At 44.8% G+C, this 21,897-nt stretch overlaps 1 protein-coding gene across 1 annotated transcript in view; it reads left to right on the forward strand.

Annotated features, from left to right (window-relative positions):
• The window catches only part of GLRX3 (glutaredoxin 3), a 26,141-nt gene extending 4,526 nt beyond the window's left edge, over nucleotides 1-21,615 (forward strand). Inside the window, exons 2-10 of the mRNA XM_077762988.1 lie at nucleotides 4,538-4,612; nucleotides 5,374-5,575; nucleotides 10,743-10,915; nucleotides 11,391-11,452; nucleotides 13,441-13,498; nucleotides 15,284-15,336; nucleotides 17,880-17,919; nucleotides 18,014-18,106; nucleotides 21,351-21,615. Coding sequence (XP_077619114.1) covers nucleotides 4,538-4,612; nucleotides 5,374-5,575; nucleotides 10,743-10,915; nucleotides 11,391-11,452; nucleotides 13,441-13,498; nucleotides 15,284-15,336; nucleotides 17,880-17,919; nucleotides 18,014-18,106; nucleotides 21,351-21,401 — 807 coding nt within the window. The 3' untranslated portion in view covers nucleotides 21,402-21,615. The remainder of the gene's footprint in view (nucleotides 1-4,537; nucleotides 4,613-5,373; nucleotides 5,576-10,742; nucleotides 10,916-11,390; nucleotides 11,453-13,440; nucleotides 13,499-15,283; nucleotides 15,337-17,879; nucleotides 17,920-18,013; nucleotides 18,107-21,350) is intronic.
• The last annotated feature ends 282 nt before the right edge of the window (nucleotides 21,616-21,897 follow it).

The following is a 21,897-nucleotide window of genomic DNA, read 5'->3' on the forward strand; positions in this document are numbered from 1 at the left end:
AATAAAAAAAAAAAAAAAAAAAAAATTTGAAAAAAAAATAAAAAGCTGTCAAAAGCATTAAAGATCTATTTGAACAAGGAATTTTGAAAAATTTTCCTTTTATATCACAAATCACAGTTACAAAGAAGCCTCTCTTTGAAGTTTGACAAAATAATCCTAAATATCAGGCTTAATTGTTCTCGCCTCAGCCTTGGGGATCCGTGTCACACTGGACAGTGGTCACTCCCATTGTTGGCATAGCAATAGTGACCACCATTTTATTCAGTATTGTGTCAAAATTTATTTACCCAGTCCAACGCTTATATGCCACTACTTTGCTGGTCACTGGGAGTACAGAACAATAGGGTAATCAGGTAACATCAAGGTAATTTCAGAGAATAGATTGGCTGTGGAAGAGGAGCGAGAACCTGGGTGGGTGGGTGCTTTATTTGCGTCTGGCCGGAGAGGTGCATCTAGTAAGTGAGAGCTGGAAAATGGAAAGGAGCCCTTGGAGAGCCAGGGCAAACGTTTAGGCTGTGGATTAGCAAGTGAGTGCTGCCCGAGGGCCTGGCCTGCATGCTGGGTATAGGTGGGGCCAGTGAAGGAGGAGAGGGTACCAATGAAGGGGGAGGCAACAGCCAGATGGCCTGTGGGCACTGGTGGAGTTTGGGTTTTATATTGAGTGCAGTGGAAGTGACACATCGGATTCTGTTTTTAAGTCGATTACTCTGGCTGTCCCGTGGGGAGTGGTTTGAGTGGGGGAAGGATGCAGACTGGGAGCAAGTACACACGTTAGGAGGTTATTTCCCAGGCTAGGTAAGAGATGCCTTGAACACTGGTGGCAAGGGAGCATCAAAATGAGGTCATCGTCTGATTTGGCTTGTATTTTGGAGGGGGAGCTCAGAAGACCTGTTAATGGATTGGATGTTGGGTGAGGGAAATGGAGTAATCAAATTTCTTTCCGTTTTGATTGGGTCATCTGGATGGATAAAGAAGATAGAAGTGTCCAGGGAGGAACAGCTTAGTGGGAGACACCTGGTAGAGACCCAAATGCACATGTCAAGTGTGTAGCTTGGAGGGGAGGGGGGGCTGGCCTGGATACAACTTGGGTGTTGTTGCCGTATGGTGTTACTTAGATGGGACCACTCAGGGAGAATGTGCTTAAGTAAGAGAAGTGCGCTCAGAACCAAGTCCTGGGAAGGGCCAGCCATGTAGAGGTTGGTTGGATGTGAAGGAAGGAAGAAGCCACAGAGACTGAGTCTTAAGGGCTATAGGAAAAGGAAACATGGAAAGCCAAGTGAAGGGTATCCTGAGAAGGTAGGTGAGGTCATACTAATGATACTGAAAGGTCAGTAAAATGAGGAAAGAAGAGTAACCCCTGAATCTGGTGCACGGGTGGCCTGGCGGTGTAGGGAGGCCTGGCTCTGGGGCCACACTGCCCTCCTCGAGTACTCACCATTGCTGTCATCTCGGCTGAGTGACCTAACGTCGTGAAATTCCAGTTCTCCTGTAAGTTAGGTGTAATGACAGTATCTATTATCATGTGGACTAAATGACCCAGTACACACAGTGCACTAGGACGGTGTCTGGCCTAGACGAACAGCGCAGGAGTGGTGCTTGCTGAGCCTGCGGAGAGGAAGTTCCCTGCCTCTGTCTGCAGTTACCGTGCTGTGGTAGCGGCTCCCTGTCCTCCCTGCACGTGGGGAGGGTCTGAGTTTGAGAGTCATGGTGCAGCAGGTTGTGGTTCCCAACAAAGCATTCTGTCTGTTCTGGAAGTGCTCATGTGTGGTAGGTGCCAAAGTCATGTACAAATTCTGTCTTTGAGTTTAATCTTTCTTTTTGATTGATAGAGTAGAAGAAGTTTACCCTAGTATAGTGGAGAAAAGCATAGGTTTTGTAGTCAGTTTTGGTTTTATTTCTCCTACTTAGTAACTATGTGTCTTTGGACAGGTTATATCTTTACCTGGCCCCCTGTAAGGTTGAGGTGATAATGTACCACATACACACTTTCCCAGGTGTTAAGTAGTTTAGGCAGTTGTCTGCAAAGAGCCTGTCCTGAAACACAGTAGGTTTCCATGAAAGACCGCTATTATGGACTTCCTTTGGTCTTTTCTCAATGTGGCTCACTTTTCAATATTTGTTTTCTATTTTCATTGATAGAACTGTCATGTTGTTTTACATCCAGTGAAAATGTTTCCAAAGAATTTTACTGCTGCAAAGGTTTTAGGATCTCAGATAAGCCTTGGTGTTCCCAGGAATGGCTGGCTGTGCCACTCCTGGCCCCTGCTCTGGGAGGATTTGTTTGTCACCATTGCTTTTGTCTTACTAAGATCTCCTCTTGCTGGGAGCTGTTTTGAGGAGAGGTGCTTGTGGTGATCCTCCTGGCTTTAGGAATTTCAAGAGGATTATTTGCTTCCTAGAAGAATTGTCACTAAGGGAGACTGTTGGAAACCAGCAGGAATATGAGAGGAAGGCAGCTTTAAGCGGCACAGAGTAATGTGTTTTTACGGTTCCCAGTGTTGCCTCTTTTGGTTTGGTTTAAGACCATATTTTGTTTTTGCTTAGTATTGCCCCCCCCTTTTTATTTAAAAAAAATTCTTTTAAAGTGTATGTTTATTTTTGAGAGAAAGACAACACGAGCCGGGAGGGGCAAAGAGAGGAAGTTGCAGAATCAGAAGCAGGCTCCAGACTCCCAAGCTCTCAGGAAAGAGCCCAACGCAGGGCTCGAACTCACAGACCGTGAGATATAACCTGAGCTGAATTCGGACATGCAACCTACTGAGCCACCCAGGCACCCCTTAGTATTGCCCCTTTTTAAAATTTGTGTTATTTTGCAGTTAGAATCCAGTCGTATCAAAGATAGGGATCGTAACTGAGCCTCACCCAGTGTCAGTGTGTGGTGGGCACTCAAGAGGTGTTAGTTCCAAGAGAAAATAATGAACTGCCCTAATCATTGCCTTTTCTGTTCTTCTTTGGTTTGAATGTGCAGTTCTATGAAAGAAAACAGCACAAAAGTTTTCAGAACTTTCAGAAAGCGTGTTCTTTTTTTAAAACATTTTTAATGTATTTTTTAATGTTTTTATTTTTGAGAGAGAGAGAGAGACAACGTGAGCAGGGGAGGGTCAGAGAGCAAGGGAGATACATATAGAATCTGAAGACAGGCTCCAAGCTCTGAGCTGGCTAGCACAGAGCCTGATGCAGGGCTTGAACCCACGAACCATAATATGACCTAAGCTGAAATCGGACGCTTAACCGACTGAGCCCCCCAGGCGCCCCTAGAAAGCGTGTTCTAAGTGGTGGTCTCCAAATGCTTTGTCTTTGTTCATTTTTTAAGTTTATTGGACAGTTGATGTTGACTTAAAATGTATATAATTTTCACATTAATGCATTGTGAAAAAAGAAAGTAATTAAAAATATTCTTTCAAAAGGGTGTTTTAAAGAAACAAAAATAAAGTAGTAAAAGAGCACCCAGGAATGTATGAGACGGAAGACAGAAACCAAAGACAAATGACTGTGCCTCCCACTTACCGTCAAGGTTCATTTGGATAGATGGATGCTGGGTTGGGGAAGGCTCTAGATAAGAGTAGTGTTTCAAGCCCAGTGGAAATCTTCCATTCCTGGAAAATACAAGATATATATTTTTAACTCTTTTAACAATATAATTTATCAATAAATTTTATTTCCTACAGGTATAATGTGAATACAGATTTTTATTGGTTTTAAAAAGTTTTATATTAAATTGACAGTCCTGTGAGGGAAGGATATAATATTATGTTGTGGTTTTTCTCAAAGTGTGAGGTTTACAAATTCCTACACATAAATAGCTTACAGGAACTGTGTTCTAATTATGTAGAAGTTGAGTTACTAAATATGTTTAACATTCATGTGTCAAATAGCTTATCGTGTCTTGTTCAGGGGCCTCAAGGAAATCATGAAGCAGAGTGCAGTCATCTTATTTAAAATGCATTTAGTATGAATAGACCCAGAAGTAAATAAGCTAGCAAGATCTTTGCCTAGTGTCCGGCAGCCTTGCAGGAGTTAAAAGTAAAATTTATCAGACATCAATAGTTTATTGAAGAAATACTCCTTTTTGCTTCATAATTTGCAGAAGGCTGCAACTGTCAGTCATGATGTACTGCCTCTTGAAATTAGTCAATAGAGCAAACAGCAAGAATTGCTGTGGGCAGAAAATAAGCACTGTAATCATGACATAACTGGGGTCAGTGATTTATGGATTTCAATATAGTAGTAGCTGCATATGATTGAAAATTTACTAGGTCACTAGTGCACCAAAAATTTTATTCACAGCCTCCAGGCATCTTTTGAAATGTGCAACAAAATAAAAACCTCTGAACCTGTTTTGACACTGCAGACTCAGTGGATGACATGCCAGCCCAGTGAGTCTCATTTAAATGTAAATGTGTCATAAACTTTTGTACCAGACTCTTTAAAAACATCACCTACTTAAAGGGATGCTGCATGTGACTCTGATAGACGTATTGAAGTCGTAAAAAAGGACCTTTTCATAATCAAGCTTTACATCCTTTTGTTTTCAAAGTTGGAAGCGGAAGCCGTTCCTGAAGTATCTGAAAAATATGAAATTAGTTCCGTTCCCACCTTTCTGTTTTTCAAGGTAAGGATACAGATGGCACAAGAGACCCTGTAAGAGACAGTGGGCCGGGCGCTCTGTCTTGGTTCCTTTACCCCTTTCCCTGATCCCTGAACGTCAGGCACTTGGGTGTTCCTGACTTTGCCCTGCCTTCTTGTAGTCTCCTTGTTTGCAATGATGCTGAAGCTTGGCCGGGGGCATCCTGCAGAAGTGACATGGGCTATATAGAGCTATATAGAGGTCTAGCAACCAGAGCTGGAGCTTCTGGAGAACAATCTAGATACTCGGCTATAGACCCAACATGTTCCCCGCGTTGGGTAGAAGTTGGTTGCTTAGGGCAACATAATGGAGCATCTGACTCGTCCCGGTTTGATTAATGACTCTCTTAGGAAGCAGGTGCAAATCTGTGCTTCAGGGCACCCCTGAGTGTTCCACAGTTCTCCCAAATACTGCATTTGTACTTAGCAATAGATTAATCCCCATGAGGGTGGAGGAATCTTTTCTCTTTTAGGTTGGACTCTGATCTGGTTTGAGTTTGAGGTGTAGCAATGTTTTCCCACTATGTTCTCAAAAAGGGGAAAAAAGGAAATGATTACATATTTCTAAAATGGAGATGCATTCTGCCAATTGGTAATCAGAGTTTTAAAACCTTATCTACTAGTAAGTGGTGTTGACCCCTTTAAAAATCGGCTAGAGCTATGGATTCGTGCTTGTTATAATTTTGGAGCTTCACAGAGATGGTAAAAGAATGCCTCACATATTCTAAATGACTTTTTTAACTTCAGAATTCTCAGAAAATTGACCGATTAGATGGTGCACATGCTCCAGAGTTGACCAAAAAAGTTCAGCGACACGCATCTAGCGGCTCCTTCCCACCCAGTGGTAATGAGCCCCCAAAAGAAGACCTCAACCTGCGCCTGAAGAAATTAACTCATGCCGCCCCCTGCATGCTGTTTATGAAAGGAACTCCTCAGGAGCCCCGCTGCGGTAAGAAGCTGCTCTCGCAACGCAACGCGCACAAAGTGGGCTCCCCCGGTGTGGGGAGCGGCTGGGTGGGCGTGCTCTGGTCCTGCCGCACCGTGCCTCCTACATCTGTGTGGAGAGCGCGGTAGAGAGTCAGGAAGGTCCTAATTCCCACTGACATTCTGTATGGGGGTGATGAGAATCCGTTTGCATCGCAGACACAGAATTTTGGAACCCAGAAGCTTCTTAGAAATCTTCTCTCTCATTGAAGATTTGTCTATGGAAGGCCACTCACTCGGGCTCCCTGGGAGCGGAGCCGGGAGTAGGTGCAGCCCCCACATTGCTGTTGTATGAACGGCCTCCTGTCTGTTCAGTTCATTTTGCCGCTAACGGTTTCCTTTCTTTCTTGGGAGTCTCTCTTTATTCACCTGGTCCAGATTCAGTGGTTTAAAATTTTACAGAATTTAGGTGGTGGTCCTGTGTCTCCCCCTGTACTTCGCTGTTGTCCCATGTCCAATTATGCGACTGTAGTGTTCACCTGTTGCTGTCATTTCCAGTTTATAGGTGCTCTTGTTTTCTGTACGTGTGTGTGTGTGTGTGTGTGTGTGTGTGTGTGTGTGTATCGCTTGTAATTTTGTCCTTAAGTTTTAGAGTTTATTTGACCCCTCTGGTATTGGGTTTATGTTATTTTCTTCTTAGTATGCCTAGTACAACATTATTATGGTTCATAATTGAGCATTTAGTGCATTTTGATGATGCTGTGGAGAATCAGAGGTTGTTTCAACTATGCAGGGGGGATTTTTTTCAGATAGGTGGTAGTAAAATTGACTCTGCTATTGATAAAATTACTGCTTGGCCAATGTGACTTTATAAAAATAACCTAGCTTCCAGCGTAGATTTAATTGTAAATTTTTCCCTATATGGTTAGCAAATTACATATTAGATTATGAAAATGTCTCGTTTTAAAGATAAGTTTCAAGTTGAGCCCTATCTTAAAAAGATAAAGAAATGGCTCCTTTATCTCTCAGTTCTACTTGAAAAATCTCCTTGCTGGTATTTACGTGTCGGAGGATGCTGGCTGCTTACATGTTGGAAAGCGCACTCGGTCTCTACCAGAGATAACTTCAAGTAGCAGGGTTCCGTCTCTGTTGTGCTGGTTTGTGTTTAATAGAGGTTGCAGCCGGTTTGCTTTTCCCTGTCAGGCAGGAGAATCATTTCTGGTACTTTCTGTGGTGGCCTAATCACAAGGATTTACAACACGAGTCTGATGGGGTTTATTCAATTCCTTCCCTGAAACGTGACATGCAGTGGGACTGGCTGTCACGTGGATATACCTGTATGACAGGTTACACGTAGGAAACCTGCCGTAAAGCCGATACAGGGCTCTCTTCTTCGGGATCGGACAGGACCGCTCCCCTCCTCTTTCCCGTGTGGCAGCCTCGCGGGACTGGCGGGTGGGCTGCAGCCCAGGGCCACCCGTGCTGACATAGGTGCAGGCCAGTGAGCCTTTGTGTGCCTCTGGTCCTTCCTTTGGTGGCATTGGGGTTGGAGCCAGTCTTGGGGATCCTTTTCAAATCAGATGTATGATTTTTCAGATAAGTTAGAATTACATTTAGAAATAACCATTTTTCTGCTTACCTTTTACTTCATTAGACAACTTATGCATTTCTAGTCATTTTTATGTTAACAGGCGTTTAGAAGAGTGTACAGATAGCAAGTTAGAGTAGAAAAGAGGCTTTAAAACATTTCAGAACAATCTGAAAATCACAGTTCTAGGTATTTAGATAATAAAAGACATAATTGGGTAATTCAAATAAGATTTTTAGATATATATAGGTTAACAGGTGCAGTTTTATTCCAAGCAAGTACTTGCTTTATTCTTCTTACAACTATGTTTTTAACAAGTTTTTCTGTTTCCTAAGGTCTTGAATTGTATAACATGTCTATCAAATATAATAAATATGTGACATATGGGAAAGAAATCATTTTAGAATGTTGGTATTCTTTAATAAAATATCTAGTCAAGGATCAGTTAGAAGATACTTGTATTGTGCCTGTGCCCCGCCACTTCCTTCATCGGTGCCCCTCTGGCCCTGTGCCCCCCTTTCTGTGCCCTGCTACACGGACTCTTCATCTTGAAACTGTTCTCTTTCAGGAATGTACTCGACTTTGACCCTCTTCCTTTCTGAGCCTACTTAGCGGACAGTAGGTTTTGCTCTCGTGTTGGCACCTCCGAGATGAGGTACAGGCAGGGCCTCCTCTACAAAACCAGTGGCCGTCAGTGCTCGTGAACGTGACTGGCTGGCATTTCCATATTTGGACAGAATTCCCTCGGAAGGCCCTGCTGTCAGTGGCGCCCGCTACTCCCCTCGGGCCCCCTCTGTGGAGTAGAGCTGCGGTGATCTTCGATTAGCCGCCCCCCACCTTGCTTTCGGGTCATCAAAAGACATGAATGAATAACATTTAAATTTTCTGTCAGGGAAACCTTGAAAGCCGTTTCAGGGTCTGCCCTGGAGCCCCGCTTGATCTCAGTCCGACCCTTTCACACTTCACACCCTGTCTTGGTAGCTTTCAGCTTTGGCTTCTCCTGGCAGAAGTGTATAGTGTGTTCTGAGCTGGACGTGGTGATGGGGTGTCATCGTCAAAGAACTAGATTATTCGTACTCTGTGCTCCTCAGGAGGACAGGAAAGAGAGAGCTGTCGTGTTTTAGGCAGATTTTCAAGACGTACTGAGATGTACATCTTCTTAAACAGAATGTTAAATCCTTGAACATGCAGGTTAATTAAGTTATTTGGGAATTCTTGTATCCATTTCAGTTAACAAAGCTTTTAGCAAAGCAAAGGGTATATGAACCATGGGACAGACGTTTCTTCTGCAGTAAAAGTCATCTAGCAGGGTTTTCCTTTTAAATCCGACACAAACATTGTAGGTTGAGAACTGGGCTTTAGGGTTTTATTGTTATTAGATAGTGATGAAATGTGCCAGTTAGGCTTCTTATTCACCCCTTCCGTCGTGAGTAGAAATGACTGCAGACAGAAACGGTGGTTCTGTGACAGCTAAGTGTGGTTTCTCTACTTTTAAATATTTGTATCGCACGCATACATTTTTCTTGTAAATGTGTAAAAATGTGTAAATATTTTGTTATTGGAGTGAAGGCTTCTCACTGTTTTATCCTTAAGCATAACATTTCCAGTCTGCTACTTTAACCCTTAAAAACGAAACATTACCCATCAATCTTTCTAGTCTGCATGTAATTGCCTAAAGCTAAAAGAAAGCTTTTCCTCAGCCAGTTACAGTAGAAATGAGTTAATATATTGGCAACAGAATAACCATCAGCAATCAGCCGTTAGCTGTTTACTAATGAACTCCCAGATGAATGAAAAAAATTCAGAATCGGTGTTTTACTTCAGGCTGTACATGAACTTAACACTTCAGTTGTGGGAAAAGCAACTTATATGCTATACAGATAAATACCAGTGCTTCATCTCAATAAGCTGTAGATCTGAAAATTGTTTGGAGCTCAGTAATACATCCCTGTTTTAATAGTAAAAGTGCTTTTTCAGGACATCAGGTGAAGCCTGTTCTTGCAATTAATCTTACACTGAATTTTATGATTTGATTTTATTTAAAAATACTTGCTGATGCTGTGAAACCCTATAGGAATTTTGCACCTGAAGAATAGGTCATTTTCCAGTGAATTATGACTATTTGAAAAGAAGGATGGAGCGTGAAAGAGTAGAGTAGTGCAAAGTATTGAAAAACAATTGGGAAGAATTAGCTTATGGAAAGAAAAATACCCTCTTTTCCGACAAGACTAATAGATTTATAAAAGACTGATATTCACACTCTTATTCTTCAGTACTAATGTCATAATAAGAAAATGATGTCAAAAAAGGACAGGACAAAAATGTGTCACAAAAGTATAATAAAATCATGGAACATAAGATTGTCACTACAGTGCAGTAAAAAAAAATCACATTACATGCTTTGGGGAATGTAAATACTTTTAAAGAGGAGACTGTCAAGTTACGACGCCAGGATGAGAAAGAACACTGTCAGCCGATTGACAGTTCTTATATAACAGCACCGAAGGCAGCTTTGAAATTCAATGTACTCAGTTTCGACTAACAGAAGACATTCCTCCTTGACTTAGTTAATTTATTCTATTAAATATGGTACAGGCTGAGAACGTGTGAAATAGACACTCAGGAAGTACTGGCAGGGCAACAGAAACCAAACGGTTGGGATTCCAGTATGCTTATGGAGTGGTTAAAAATGACCGTTGTGGGGGCGCCTGGGTGGCTCAGTCGGTTAAGCGTCCGACTTCGGCTCAGGTCATGATCTCGTGGTTCGTGGGTTCGAGCCCCGTGTCGGGCTCTGTGCTGACAGCTAGCTCGGAGCCTGGAGCCTGTTTCAGATTCTGTGTCTCCCTCTCTCTCTGACCCTCCCCTGCTCACGCTATCTCTCAAAAAAAAATAAAAACATTAAAAAATTAAAAACAGGGGCACCTGGGTGGCTTAGTCGGTTAAGCGTCCGACTTCGGCTCAGGTCATGATCTCGTGGTTCGTGGGTTCGAGCCCCGTGTCGGGCTCTGTGCTGACAGCTAGCTCGGAGCCTGGAGCCTGTTTCAGATTCTGTGTCTCCCTCTCTCTCTGACCCTCCCCTGCTCATGCTGTCTCTCTCTCTCCTAGAAATAAATAATTCATTTAAAAAAAAAAATTAAAAACAAAATGTTGTGATTTTTCCCCTGTCCAGTGTTGATTCTCATAGATTCATCCAGGTCTGACCCCTGATTGATGGGATGTGCAGGGAGGTGGGGTGGCCGTCTAGGGCTCAACTGTCTGTCTCCCTGATGGGTGGGGCAGATGCCAAGGCTCTCTGGCCAGCATTATTTCTCTTACAATAAAATCATTCTAATATTGAAGAGGAACATTGATAAATACAGACTTTAAAAAAAATCACAAATGTGTTAAACACAAAGCCACATGTGAACACGTGGTTTTACTTCAAGGTCATAGAAGGGGCTTTGGAATTTGGTTTCTCTTTACTACGTGCTATATAGCCATGCTAACTAAATCATGGGTAGGACTGAGGCAGACATCTTTGTTCAGTAGCTAATGTGTGTGTGAATTAATTTAAAATCATGGGTAAGAGAGAAGCTGAGTTCTTTATTTTCTTTTTCTTATGCAGGTTTCAGCAAGCAGATGGTGGAAATCCTTAACAAACATAATATTCAGTTTAGCAGTTTTGACATCTTCTCAGATGAAGAAGTTCGTCAGGGCCTCAAAACCTATTCCAACTGGCCCACCTACCCCCAGCTCTATGTGTCTGGGGAGCTCATAGGAGGACTTGATATAATTAAGGTGAGAGCTGAGAAGTCTGTACCTTGTAAAGAATTTTCATTTAGAGCACACTTTTATAAGTGCTGTAATAAATGCAAAGTATAAATTTCTTAAGAATCTCTACATTCACGGGGCGCCTGGGTGGCTTAGTTGGTTAAGTGTCCGACTTTCGCTTAGGTCATGATCTCGCGGTTCGTGGGTTTGAGCCCCGCGTCGGGCTCTGTGCTGACTGCCGGCTCAGAGCCTGGAGCCTGTTTCAGAGTCTGTCACTCCCTCTCTCTCTGACCCTCCCCTGCTCACGCTGTCTCTCTCTCTCTCCTAGAAATAAATAAAACATAAAAAAAAAAAAAAATTAAAAAAAAAATCTTTACATTCACAAATGTGAATCTGAAATATATGTGAAGTATTTCTGGTGTGATGGTTGGGTGATATTCTGTGTGATATTCACTTTGTTGTAGTGAATGTTTTCTTAAACTCACACACTTGTTTATTTCAGGAGCTGGAAGCCTCTGACGAACTAGATACAATTTGTCCCAAAGCCCCCAACTTGGAAGAAAGGTAAGTGTTTAAAAGTGTCAAATAGTCTACCATTTATTACTTTAAAAACATTTAATTCTTGGTTTTTGCATTGCTCTATCCATATAGAAATCAGGGATTTGTTTTCCTGTGCCAAGGTTGTCGGTGTTGTTTGCAGTCAGACTGGTGTGTGAACTTGGGAAGGACTCATTTGCATTGGAGAAATTTTTGTGCCCATTGAATGAGCATGTGGAGGATGCTCTTTGTTTTTATAGAAAGAAATGTCATGGTCTCAGTGGAATGATTAAGTTTTACTTACTTCTCTGCATTTCGGAGCCGGGCTCCAGCAGGCTCGGTGTCCAGCTGTCAGGAACAGCCCCTCCTCACGGCATCGTCCAGACACCGGCTGGGAAGAGTGCGGAGTGTGAGGAGTGAAGGCCGCGTGTGTGGCACCTGTGTAAACACTTCGGGGCCCTCACACTACCTTTCTAACCATGGTTAGAATTTAAAATTCAAGGAGATTTGGAGCTGTAAAATTCGGCTTTGTTTTATGAAGGATCTCAATCAGCTTTTAAAGATTTTATCTTATGGAAATTTTGGACTTTGGCCTGTAGGGAGACTTACAGGGATTTTTATTGTAATAAATTTGAATTAATGTAGAGGTTTAAAGAAGAACTTATCTTGAAATACATCCGTGTGTCAGCCGTTCATAGCTGGGGCTTGAGTCTGTGGGGTGAGACCTCCTCTTGTAGTTTTCTTGCCATTCAGCATTTTGAAATGAAAGTGTTTACTGATAAATACCTATTTATCCATCCTTGATTAATAAATAGTATCCTGTATCTGTCAAACTGACCTTTAAGTGCCACACTTTCTCAAATGCCCTTTCCTGCCTCTCTAATAGGACAGGTGGCTCACGGAGGCAGCGTGGCCTCAGAAGCCTTCCATGCTTTGTGTGCGCTGGGTCTGCCTTCAGCCTGCCTTTCCGCCGTTCACGTCCCTGTGTCCATCAGACCTTCTGTCTCTTTTCCTCATGTGCTGCGTCTGCATTTCCTGTGGCCTCAGACACAGATTCTGTAGATACACACGTTCGGTGTATTTTGAGTAATCACTTGCCGTGGTCCCGGCCCGCACAGGACCAGAGCCCAAGTTCCTGGGGCTGGCGACGTCTCTGTGAGTCGGGTGGAAGAACTTGGTTCGGTTTCCTGGGCGCGGACAGTTGGGTTGCTGTAGGTGACTGATGGTGATCAGCACCATATTCTTTATTTCCGAGTTTTTCTGAGAATCAGCCTGACGTTCTCTACCGGCTACCAAAAGTGTATGTGACAGAGCTCTGAGCATGATTTGTGTGTTTCGTTTGTGATCATTTTGTTCTCTGAGGAGGTGTTGAGCTGGGAGTGACCCAGAGTACCAGTGGGCGGGAGGATCTGGTGACGGGTCCACTGCAGGTTGTCCTGACACTGACTGTCCTGCGACTTGTGACAGCACCTTACGGTTGCCGCTCCTGACAGTAAGTCAGGGACGGCCTTTGAGAGATTGTACAAAGTGTGAAGCAGAAAGTTGAGATGGGGGCGTTTGATGTGAGCAGCTGGTGTTCCAGCACTTAGCACCTCCCGCACCCGCCACCACCTTGTGAACGGCGGGGACTGTTGGGCTGTGTGCTGCCTCGTGGCGGAGGAGGGGGCCCACAAGATGTAGTTCTGGAAATTGTGGGTGGGCTCAGCATTCAGGCCCCTTCCTGAACAATTCCTTACTGAATTGGCTATTATTATTTTTTTTAGTGCTGTGAGTTGATGGGCTTGAATTGCAACTCGAAGGAACATTCCTTGCCTTAAAAGCCATATTGTGTTTTATGGTGGCTCAGGGAGAGAATGAAATAAAGGAAAATGTCAATGCATTTGCTTGTTTAATACCACTCAAAGCTGTGAACTATCATCTGCTATCCCTCAAATATGCATGTTACTCCTGAAGCGAAGCAAAAGTGGTGTTTAATAATTGAGCTGAGCCATTTTATATCAATTTTCTCTCTTTAGGCTCAAACTACTGACAAATAAAGCTTCTGTGATGCTGTTTATGAAAGGAAACAAACAGGTAAAGAACTCAAAAATGGTTTTATTTGTAATTTCTTTTGATGTTAACATCTGCAACAAGGGGACACTTAAATCTTTTTTCCTAGCTGTGGCTAATGAAGCTGTAGTGGCATCAGGAAGGTATCCAGGCCTTAATTGGTGCTTATGGAGATCAAACAAAGTAATCTACATCTTGCCCGACTTTATCATCAACATCTCAGCGGGTGCATTTCTCTACGCTGCCAAACTTGGCCAACAGTGTTCACCCTCTTCTGGTTCTGTTTGTTGCTGTCCCGTCACCAGTCACCATTCGAGGTCCTGGGCTCCGGTAGTGAGCAGTTTGGCCCACGCACTTCCGGAGCACAGGGAGCCTTGTTGCTCTCAGGGAGCGCAGCCCTAGGGCATGCTGGAAGAAGTCCCGGATGGAGAAATACACCCTGCGGCATCCTGTGTGTCCCACACTAGGCGGACTGATGAGTGAGACCGCTTGGCAGTGGTTATTTATAATGGGTTGGCTCCTGTAGCTTTTTTGATGAAGGAACACACTGGTTGTGCATCCTTCTGAGGACTGAGTTAGGTGGCGCACTGCCCCCAACAGCTTGAGCAGAACTGATTTTCGGTTGTGTGGGGACTAGAACGGTGAGCTCCAGAACCAGGCTCTGTTCCCTTCCTTTGTTCTCAGCCAGTGACCAAGGTGGGCTGGCGGGACAGAGTCCGGTTTGCGTCCCAGGGGAGGAGGCGGGAGCCCTGGGCGGCGAGGCTGTTGGGCGGCGAGACGGCGCTCGTCTGCCCGGTCATTGCGGGCCGCTCGCTTCATCTCCCAGGGCGCTGCTGCCCCTTGTGGGAGTGTTCAGGGCGCCTCGCAGAGAAGGAGGTGTGATGGCGAGTGTGAAAGGTAATGTAACAAATACAGTGAAAGCAGCCAGTTAACACAGCTCGCCAGTGTATCTGTGAAAGCAGTAATGGGGAAATGGGAGTATAGCTCTCAGCATACTGGGATCACAGATTAGGACCTAGATTCTTTGACTGGTTCACTAATTTTATTAAAACAAAGTAGAGGAAGTTAATAATTCCCAGTAGTGATAAAGTCATCTTATATCTTCTTGGTGATTATTAAAAGCAGATTTTTATTTTCGAAAAAGTTTTTTTCTGGAAGCCGGCAAGTGTTCATACATCTTGGGAGCAGAGTTACTTGTGCTATTAAGAAATACTTGTGGTGCTGAGTCTTCCTCCAGGATTGCTAGGGTTCGAGACCTGGTGGCCTGGCAGAATCCTGTAACTACCATAACCTGGGAGAAGTTTGGCACTTTGTAACTCTGTACCGTAAGGTCACATTTTAAAAAATGAGGAGTAAAAGTCCAGTTGGGAATAGGAAGATGATGACCCTACTCAGTACAGAAAGATGAAGTGAGGTGAGGCCACCTGTGAGAGAGAGTGGAGAGGGAGCCAGTCTGTAGAGCGGGAGGGTTCCCCTCAGAGGACCGTGTCACCACAAAGATTGTCAGGAACAGGACACGTGTCATCCCTGGTGGGTAGAGCCTGAAGGAAGTCTGTGGGCCGAGGGTCCAGGACCATGTCCAGATGGGTCAGTACTTGAGGGGCTTGGGATTTGTGGCCTCCTGAAATCCCGGCCGACCCACTGCTCTATGAGGCCAGAGGCACCCGGAGGCTCGTCTCTGGAGGGCGGCATGCCCGCGCCATCCCAGTGCGGAACGATTCTAGGACCATGCCAGTGGGCTCGGGCTGAGTAGGAAATGTAATACATCTTTACACGTTTGTTTTTTTGTTTGTTTCCTTCTGAATTTAGGAAGCAAAATGTGGATTCAGCAAACAAATTCTGGAAATACTAAATAGTACTGGGTATGTAAATCTTGTTTTCAGATGGTATGTTTAAGAAATTCAGATTTTTCAGTACTGCCACTGATGCCTTTCAGTTGTTATGGTTATATCTGTATATTTTTATCTATTTTTGCTATAGTGCCTTATGAGTGCTTTAACTTAGACCACAGTCGGATTTTCTGGCCAGTATCAACCAGTTGGCAATATAAAGGAGCTTCTTAGGCAATTGTTGAAATAACTATTTGTCTACTTTCCCAGAGAAAAGTTAATAACTGAGTTCTTTAACATGCATACATAAAGACATTTTAGGGAAAATGTATCAGAGGTTTTTAATTTCCTTAAAAAGATTCTAGTTTTCCACATTGTGTCAAATGCATAGGGCACATGTGAAGGTTGCTCTGTGCGTCTCAGAAGCAGGTAACTTAGATCGCTGTGTTCATGCTCTTGGTCTGCTCAGTGGTGATGCTGCCAGGTAAGAAAATTACGGTTGATTTTTCTGATTAAAAATAAAACCACTTGTTTGGAGATACTTTGCCCATGTTCTATAGAGTTTATCAAATGTTTTTGCTTATTATTATTATTTTGCTTATTTCACAATAGCTTCTTTTTAATAGCCTTAGTATTCTAGCCATAGCTTTAAAGAGATTAACCAGTTCTTTGAAGTCCTGGGGAAGGTAATTGGTGAAATATTTAGATGTCCCTGGGCAGGGTTGAAAGTAGTCAGTTGAGTAGCACAGGTTAAATACAACTTTAGGGACATAAAAAGAAAAATGATTGATTTTTTCAAGTGACAGTGACATCTTACAGAGGAGAGGCTAGCGAGTCTTTGTCGTATGAGCTCTGGCCACACCTCCCTCACGCTGCGCTGCCCACAGCAGAGGTGGGCTGGGTTTTGGTCAGCAGTTTTTGCGGCCCCCTTTCTCTGTCTTCCTTCTGTCCCAGCTCCCCGGTGTGACACGCCTGTCCCTCCTGACGGTGTGTCCCCTCAGGGCTTACCTCCACAAGGCCGCGAGGCCAGAGCGCGAGAGCACCGGGCCGTCTCGGCTCGTCTGTCCGGTGGAAAGTCACCCGGTCCCTCTCTAACCCTGTTTGGATTTGCAAGTACCAGTCCCCAGAGCAGAGGGGCCTCTGCGGAGGTGAAGTGTCCCAGCTGCGGACGTGCTGACGCAGGGAGCTGTGCGGTGAGCGGGCCGCGGGGCCCTCTGCCGCTCCTCACCTCGAACAGACCGTCGCCTTGCTGACAGCCGTCAGGGTGTGGAGAAAGTCTGGCTTATTATTCCTTCCCCCCCACCCCGTTCTCACACTCCTCTTTTCCTTCTCTGCCCAAAGACGCCTGCCCTGAGGGGCCGCGTGCCCGGTGTTCATGGAGGCGTGGAGGCGCTGTGTGCGCAGAGCTTGCGGGAGGTGCGCGGGCTGGCGTGACTGCAGCCGGGCCCGCGCCGCCCCCGTGTACGTCTGCAGCTCGTCGTGTTTCTCAGACCGTTCAGACCAGGAGATCTGCCTCCTTTAGTTCCACCTGAAGGGAGACTCACACTGGGGCTTGTTTTCTTAATCTTCTCTTGCTTTCATATAGTCCTGTTTTTGGTACTTGGTGCTGATTTATCCTGTCATCTTATTTTTTTGACTGTTTTCTTCACCATGAACAGTTTTCTTGGGAACTTGTTTACTGAGTGAGATCTCCCTGCTTTGGTTTTATGGAACCCGAAGTTTATCTTTTATATGTGGCATTTTCTCTGGCCAGTCTTTGGGACTGCACAGAACCCCACAGTCTCCCTGCAGGAATTAGTCGTCTGTCCATACTGATCCCTTGACCTCAAACAGTGAAGTCCTTCTGAGTAGCTATGTCTGGATTTCCATGCAGTGATTTTTCATTCATTATAACAAGTAAGCAGCATGAAGCCACCCCACTCTCACTGGTTTATCCATATTGAAAACAGCATGTGGTTCTGAAATGAGTTCACGCGCACATGGGAATGCACACCTCCATAAGGTGGCGTCTGTTGGCAGTGTAGTTGTCCTGGGTAGTGAGCCTCCAGCCCAGCCCGGGTGGCCATGAGCGGTCATGGACGTCAGAGCTGCTCCCTCCTGCTCCCTGAACAGCTCCCAGCAGCTCAGAAGCAGCAGCTCCAGGGGTGAGGGCTGGGAGCAGAGTGTTAAGGACAGACTCGTGTAAACTTGGGGTACAGGTCTAACCTAGGGTTGGCACACTGTAGCTGGCCACCTCCCTCTGTAAGTAAAGTATTTTTGGCACACAGCCGCACCCACTCCTGTCCGACATGTGTGGCTGCTTCTGTGTAATGCAGAGACTGGCCTGCAGAGCTGTGTGTTCGTGGCTTTGCCCTTTCAGAAAAAGTTTGGTGACCCCTGTCTAACCCAGTGTTGTCTAGAGAAAAGTCCAGATAAATTTGTATCTCCCTGACAGATTGAGAGAAATAAAGTCATTTCCATTTTCTATGGTAAATGTCATCAGCAACAAAATAATGTACTTTTCCTGACTTTTTATAGTAGGCTTTATAATTTTTAATAAAACTACTTCCTGTTAAAATGTTCTCTCCTTTTTGTAGTGTTGAATATGAGACATTTGATATATTGGAGGATGAAGAAGTAAGTTCTGTGTTTTATGTTTTTCATCCTTTGCATTTAGTTTTACTCATTAGGGTCTAATAGTAAGGTTTCAGAGTTCCTCTTGTTTCCGTAGGTTCGGCAGGGGTTAAAAACGTTCTCCAATTGGCCCACGTACCCTCAGCTGTATGTGAAAGGGGAGCTTGTTGGGGGTCTGGATATCGTTAAGGTAAGGTCGGAGTTCATCTGGTGTCCTAAAGATGGAAAACGTTGGCATGTTTGAAAATTATGATTTTGTATTGGGGCTTTCTTGACTCCTTCTTGGCCTCCTGTTCAGTCACTTCTGGCTTCTGGTTAACATTTCTTTATAAAATCTTTTTTTTTTAAATTTTTATTTATTTCTAAGAGAGAGAGAGAGAGAGAGNTTTAATTTTAATTTTTTAATTTACTTTTGCTTTTTACATGTTTATTTTTATTTTTGAGAGAGAAAGCATGAGCTAGGGAGGGCCGGAGAGAGGGGGAGAGAGAGTCCAGGTGGGCTCCACGCTGACAGCACAGCTCCGTGCTGAACCGCGGAGAGCCCCGTGCCAGGCTTGAACTCACAAACCATGAGATCATGAGCTGAGCTCGAGCCGGACGCTCACACGACTGAGCCCCCCAGGCGCCCCCCAGTGTTAGCATTTCTGTGTCCCTAGTACCTTGTCCTGCCACTGTCCCTGTGGGATCAGACTGTGCTCACCTGCCCCTGAGCCAGCCAGATCATCCTCCTGCTGCGGGGCCTCTGCCTCCCCTGGTCGTCCGCACAGTCTCCTTCATCTCCTGAGGAACTGCGGCTAAGGTGTGAACTGTCACTTGGCATCCCGAGATGCTCCGATTATGGCCAAGCTCGAAATGGGATTTTTACTTCACGCTGCTAAATCTGGTAGAACTGTCTTTGTGTTTTTAGCCTTTCTTTCCTCGTCCCCTCTGCTTTGGATACCTTGCGTGTGCCATGGCTACATGTTTTCTGTGTCTTTCAGGGCCCTTCTTGTCTCTAAATCGTAGATTCTTGAAGCTCGAAATATTTCACTCCTGTTCCTGAAGTTCTTCCATCCTTTTATATTTACGTTATACTGTTCTTTCATGTTACTTTGCCTTACATGCACTCGGGGGGTGGAGTGAAGAGCACCAGGCCACGGGCAGGAGGCCCGACACCCAGTGCTGCCTGGCCCCTGCCAGCTGTGTGACAGCCCGGAGGCCCCTGTGCCCGGGGCCTCACAGAGCTGCACGAGGCTGCTGTGGGCCGTCCCCACGTCCGGCTCGGTCTCATGCTAGGAAACTGGTTAGCTCGGTCAGATCGTAAACGTGTTTAGAAACACCTTTTCTTATACATCTTTTATATCCTTGCCCATTAATTTACTTGTTTAGTTTGCTGTAAGCAGGCCGTCCACGAATTTTCGGCGGGCAGGGCTTTTCTTAGGGCGCTTGCACCTGAGAGCGCTTGTGCACCCCACGCAGGGTCTCGGACTAGTCCCACAGGGACACTGCGGCGCCACCCTCAGCCCCCACTTGGCTCCTAGTTAGGTGCTCAGGTAAGTCGTAACTGCCACTCCGGTGGTGTTGGGAGGACGGCAGCCCCGCGCTGAGTGCCGTCTGCCCTGGGGGCCAGGCCGCGGGGGTACACGGGGCCCGAGCGCCTTTCGCTGCAGCTTCACCCTCGCCCGTCATGTCTGCTGCGGGTGCTGTTGGATGTGGTGCTTCTGAAGGCAGCGAGAGGCATTTTTACTAGTAAACTGTCTCAGTCCTAGAGGAGAACAGGCTTAACATAGTAGCTCTTGAATAGCCCTGGAGCCACAAAAATAGATCTGCATTTGTTATGTTATATATATGTTTTATTTTTTTAAGAAACAGTCTTCAAACCCCAAATCGTCCGGAGCCTGTTCTTGTCTGAATGTTTTATAGCCTGTACCTTAGCCATTGCTAACTCTTGGGAAGATAACGATCAATAAATCTCATTTAATTCTAAAGCTGAGCTGTGCGGGCAACTTCTTTTTAGGTACATAATAGGATGTTATAGGACTCCTGATGTTCACCTGCTAAAAACACACATCTGGAAATTTGTGATACTGGTAACATTTTCTCCCAAGAAGATAACTGGGAACAGTTCCTAGGCTGCCATTTTGGTCTGTTGCTCATAGAGTGCAGTTCTTCGTCTTGAGTTCAGTGGAAACGTCATCATGTGCCAGGCGGGTTAATTCTGCTGGCCTTTAAGAGCACGAAGTGCTTTTCGTTGTTGAATGATTAAATGAGTTACCCAGTAATTCAACAGCTCAGTCAGTCTACTGTTCTGAGAAAAATAGCAACTAATTAGTATATACTCAGTGAGGTCATGTTATCACTGCTGCAGAATGTTTGTTTAAGCGGGAACGTTTAGATCAGGCTGGTGCACGTGAGCGGTGATGATGACGACGGCCCCGGTGTGCCCGGCAGACTGCCTTAGTGCTTAGGCCACCCTCATAGCACCCTGAGTGTCCTTGTTCTCAGTCAGCAGATGAGGGGACATGGATGTAGAGAAGTTAGGTAAGCCGACTGTGATGTCACAACGAGTAAGTCCTTAAGTCCAGGTTCTACCTGTAGGCTTCTGGGCCTCTCCATGAGCTGTATGGCCTCCTGCCCTCCAGGGCTTGTGCTCAGAAGAGTCCTCCCTGCTCTTCTAGTGCAGTAGGATGTGTGCTTAGTAAGGGATTCATGGTAGAAGATCCCAGGAGATCACTGAGTTTTGTCTGAGTTTATATGACAGAATCACTGCTATTAGGGTTTAACTAGACAGGAAGTCACATGGAATTGTGTGTGCCCGTGTGTGTGTGTGTGTGTATGTGTGTGTGTTTAAAGTAGGTTCCATGCCCAATGTGGGGCTTGAATTTACAACCCCGAGATTGAGTCACATGCTCTACCAGCTGAGCCAGCCACGTGCCCTGATTTTAGTGGTTTTATTGATGGATATTCAATAAATAGAAAGTCTCATTATTTCATTTATTGTCACATTTTAAATTTGATGGCTGTGTTCCAGATTTTAAATCTGAAAGATAGCACAAAAAAAACTCTGGAGTTTTACGTCTTTTTAGTGGTTTTTGGCCTTTACATTTGCACTTGTACACGAGTACTGCGGCCTTTTCAGGCTGGGTGGAAACAGTGAAGCCCGTGTACTGCCCACGTGGCTACGGGCGTTTGGCTCTAATTGCTGTGTTCGTTAATGCTAAATAATCTGTTGGTTTTGGAATGCCTTTTAAAACTTCTGTAATCTGATAGTGCACTCAGTTTTTATGGCATAATAGTCACTTTCAGTGTGTTGGTGGGCCAGAGTTTTAATCCAGCGAAGTATTTCTTCTGGTTCTCTGACACGGAAGCAGTCTGACACGGAAACATTGTCCACGTGTTTCCATTTTTCATAGGTCCACATACATGTTGTTTGTGCTTTCTGTTTTCATCATTAGGAACTGAAGGACAGTGGTGAGCTGCTGCCAGTACTGAAAGGCGAGAACTAGAGGCTCGTGCGCTCGGCGCCCGGCTGCTGCAGGAAGCGCTTCGTCTCGGCGGGGCCGCTCACGACTCCATGTCACAGGTGGGCGAGGAGCAGAGACTGCTTCTCACCCAGTTATGCTCTGTGTACGTCACAAGCTTGTGCTAAATATATGTATGTTTTGTTTTTTCCACCAAACGTAGAATGCAATAAACATCTTCAACATCCAATTAAAAGTACTTGTGTTAAAAAAAAGGTGTATTTTTACAGTGATGTTAAATATGTAGTGACTAACCTACTTTAAATTTCTTTTTCATAATACATGAGCACCTTGTAGCAGTTAAGAAATAGGCAGGCTTCAGAAAATTCAGAACTGTGACGCTGTCTGAAATCCACAATAATATTTAGAACAGCTCTTTGACCAAACCAGTGGCGCCCCTCAATGGCCAAAGATCTCTTTACAGCCTGGAAAAATTGAACTGAAAATTTTGCTCTGGCAGCATCCTTGTGCGAGGCGCCAG

Source organism: Crocuta crocuta, unplaced genomic scaffold, assembly GCF_008692635.1.
Source record: "Crocuta crocuta isolate KB4526 unplaced genomic scaffold, BGI_CrCroc_1.0 scaffold466, whole genome shotgun sequence".
Taxonomy (NCBI): domain Eukaryota; kingdom Metazoa; phylum Chordata; class Mammalia; order Carnivora; family Hyaenidae; genus Crocuta; species Crocuta crocuta.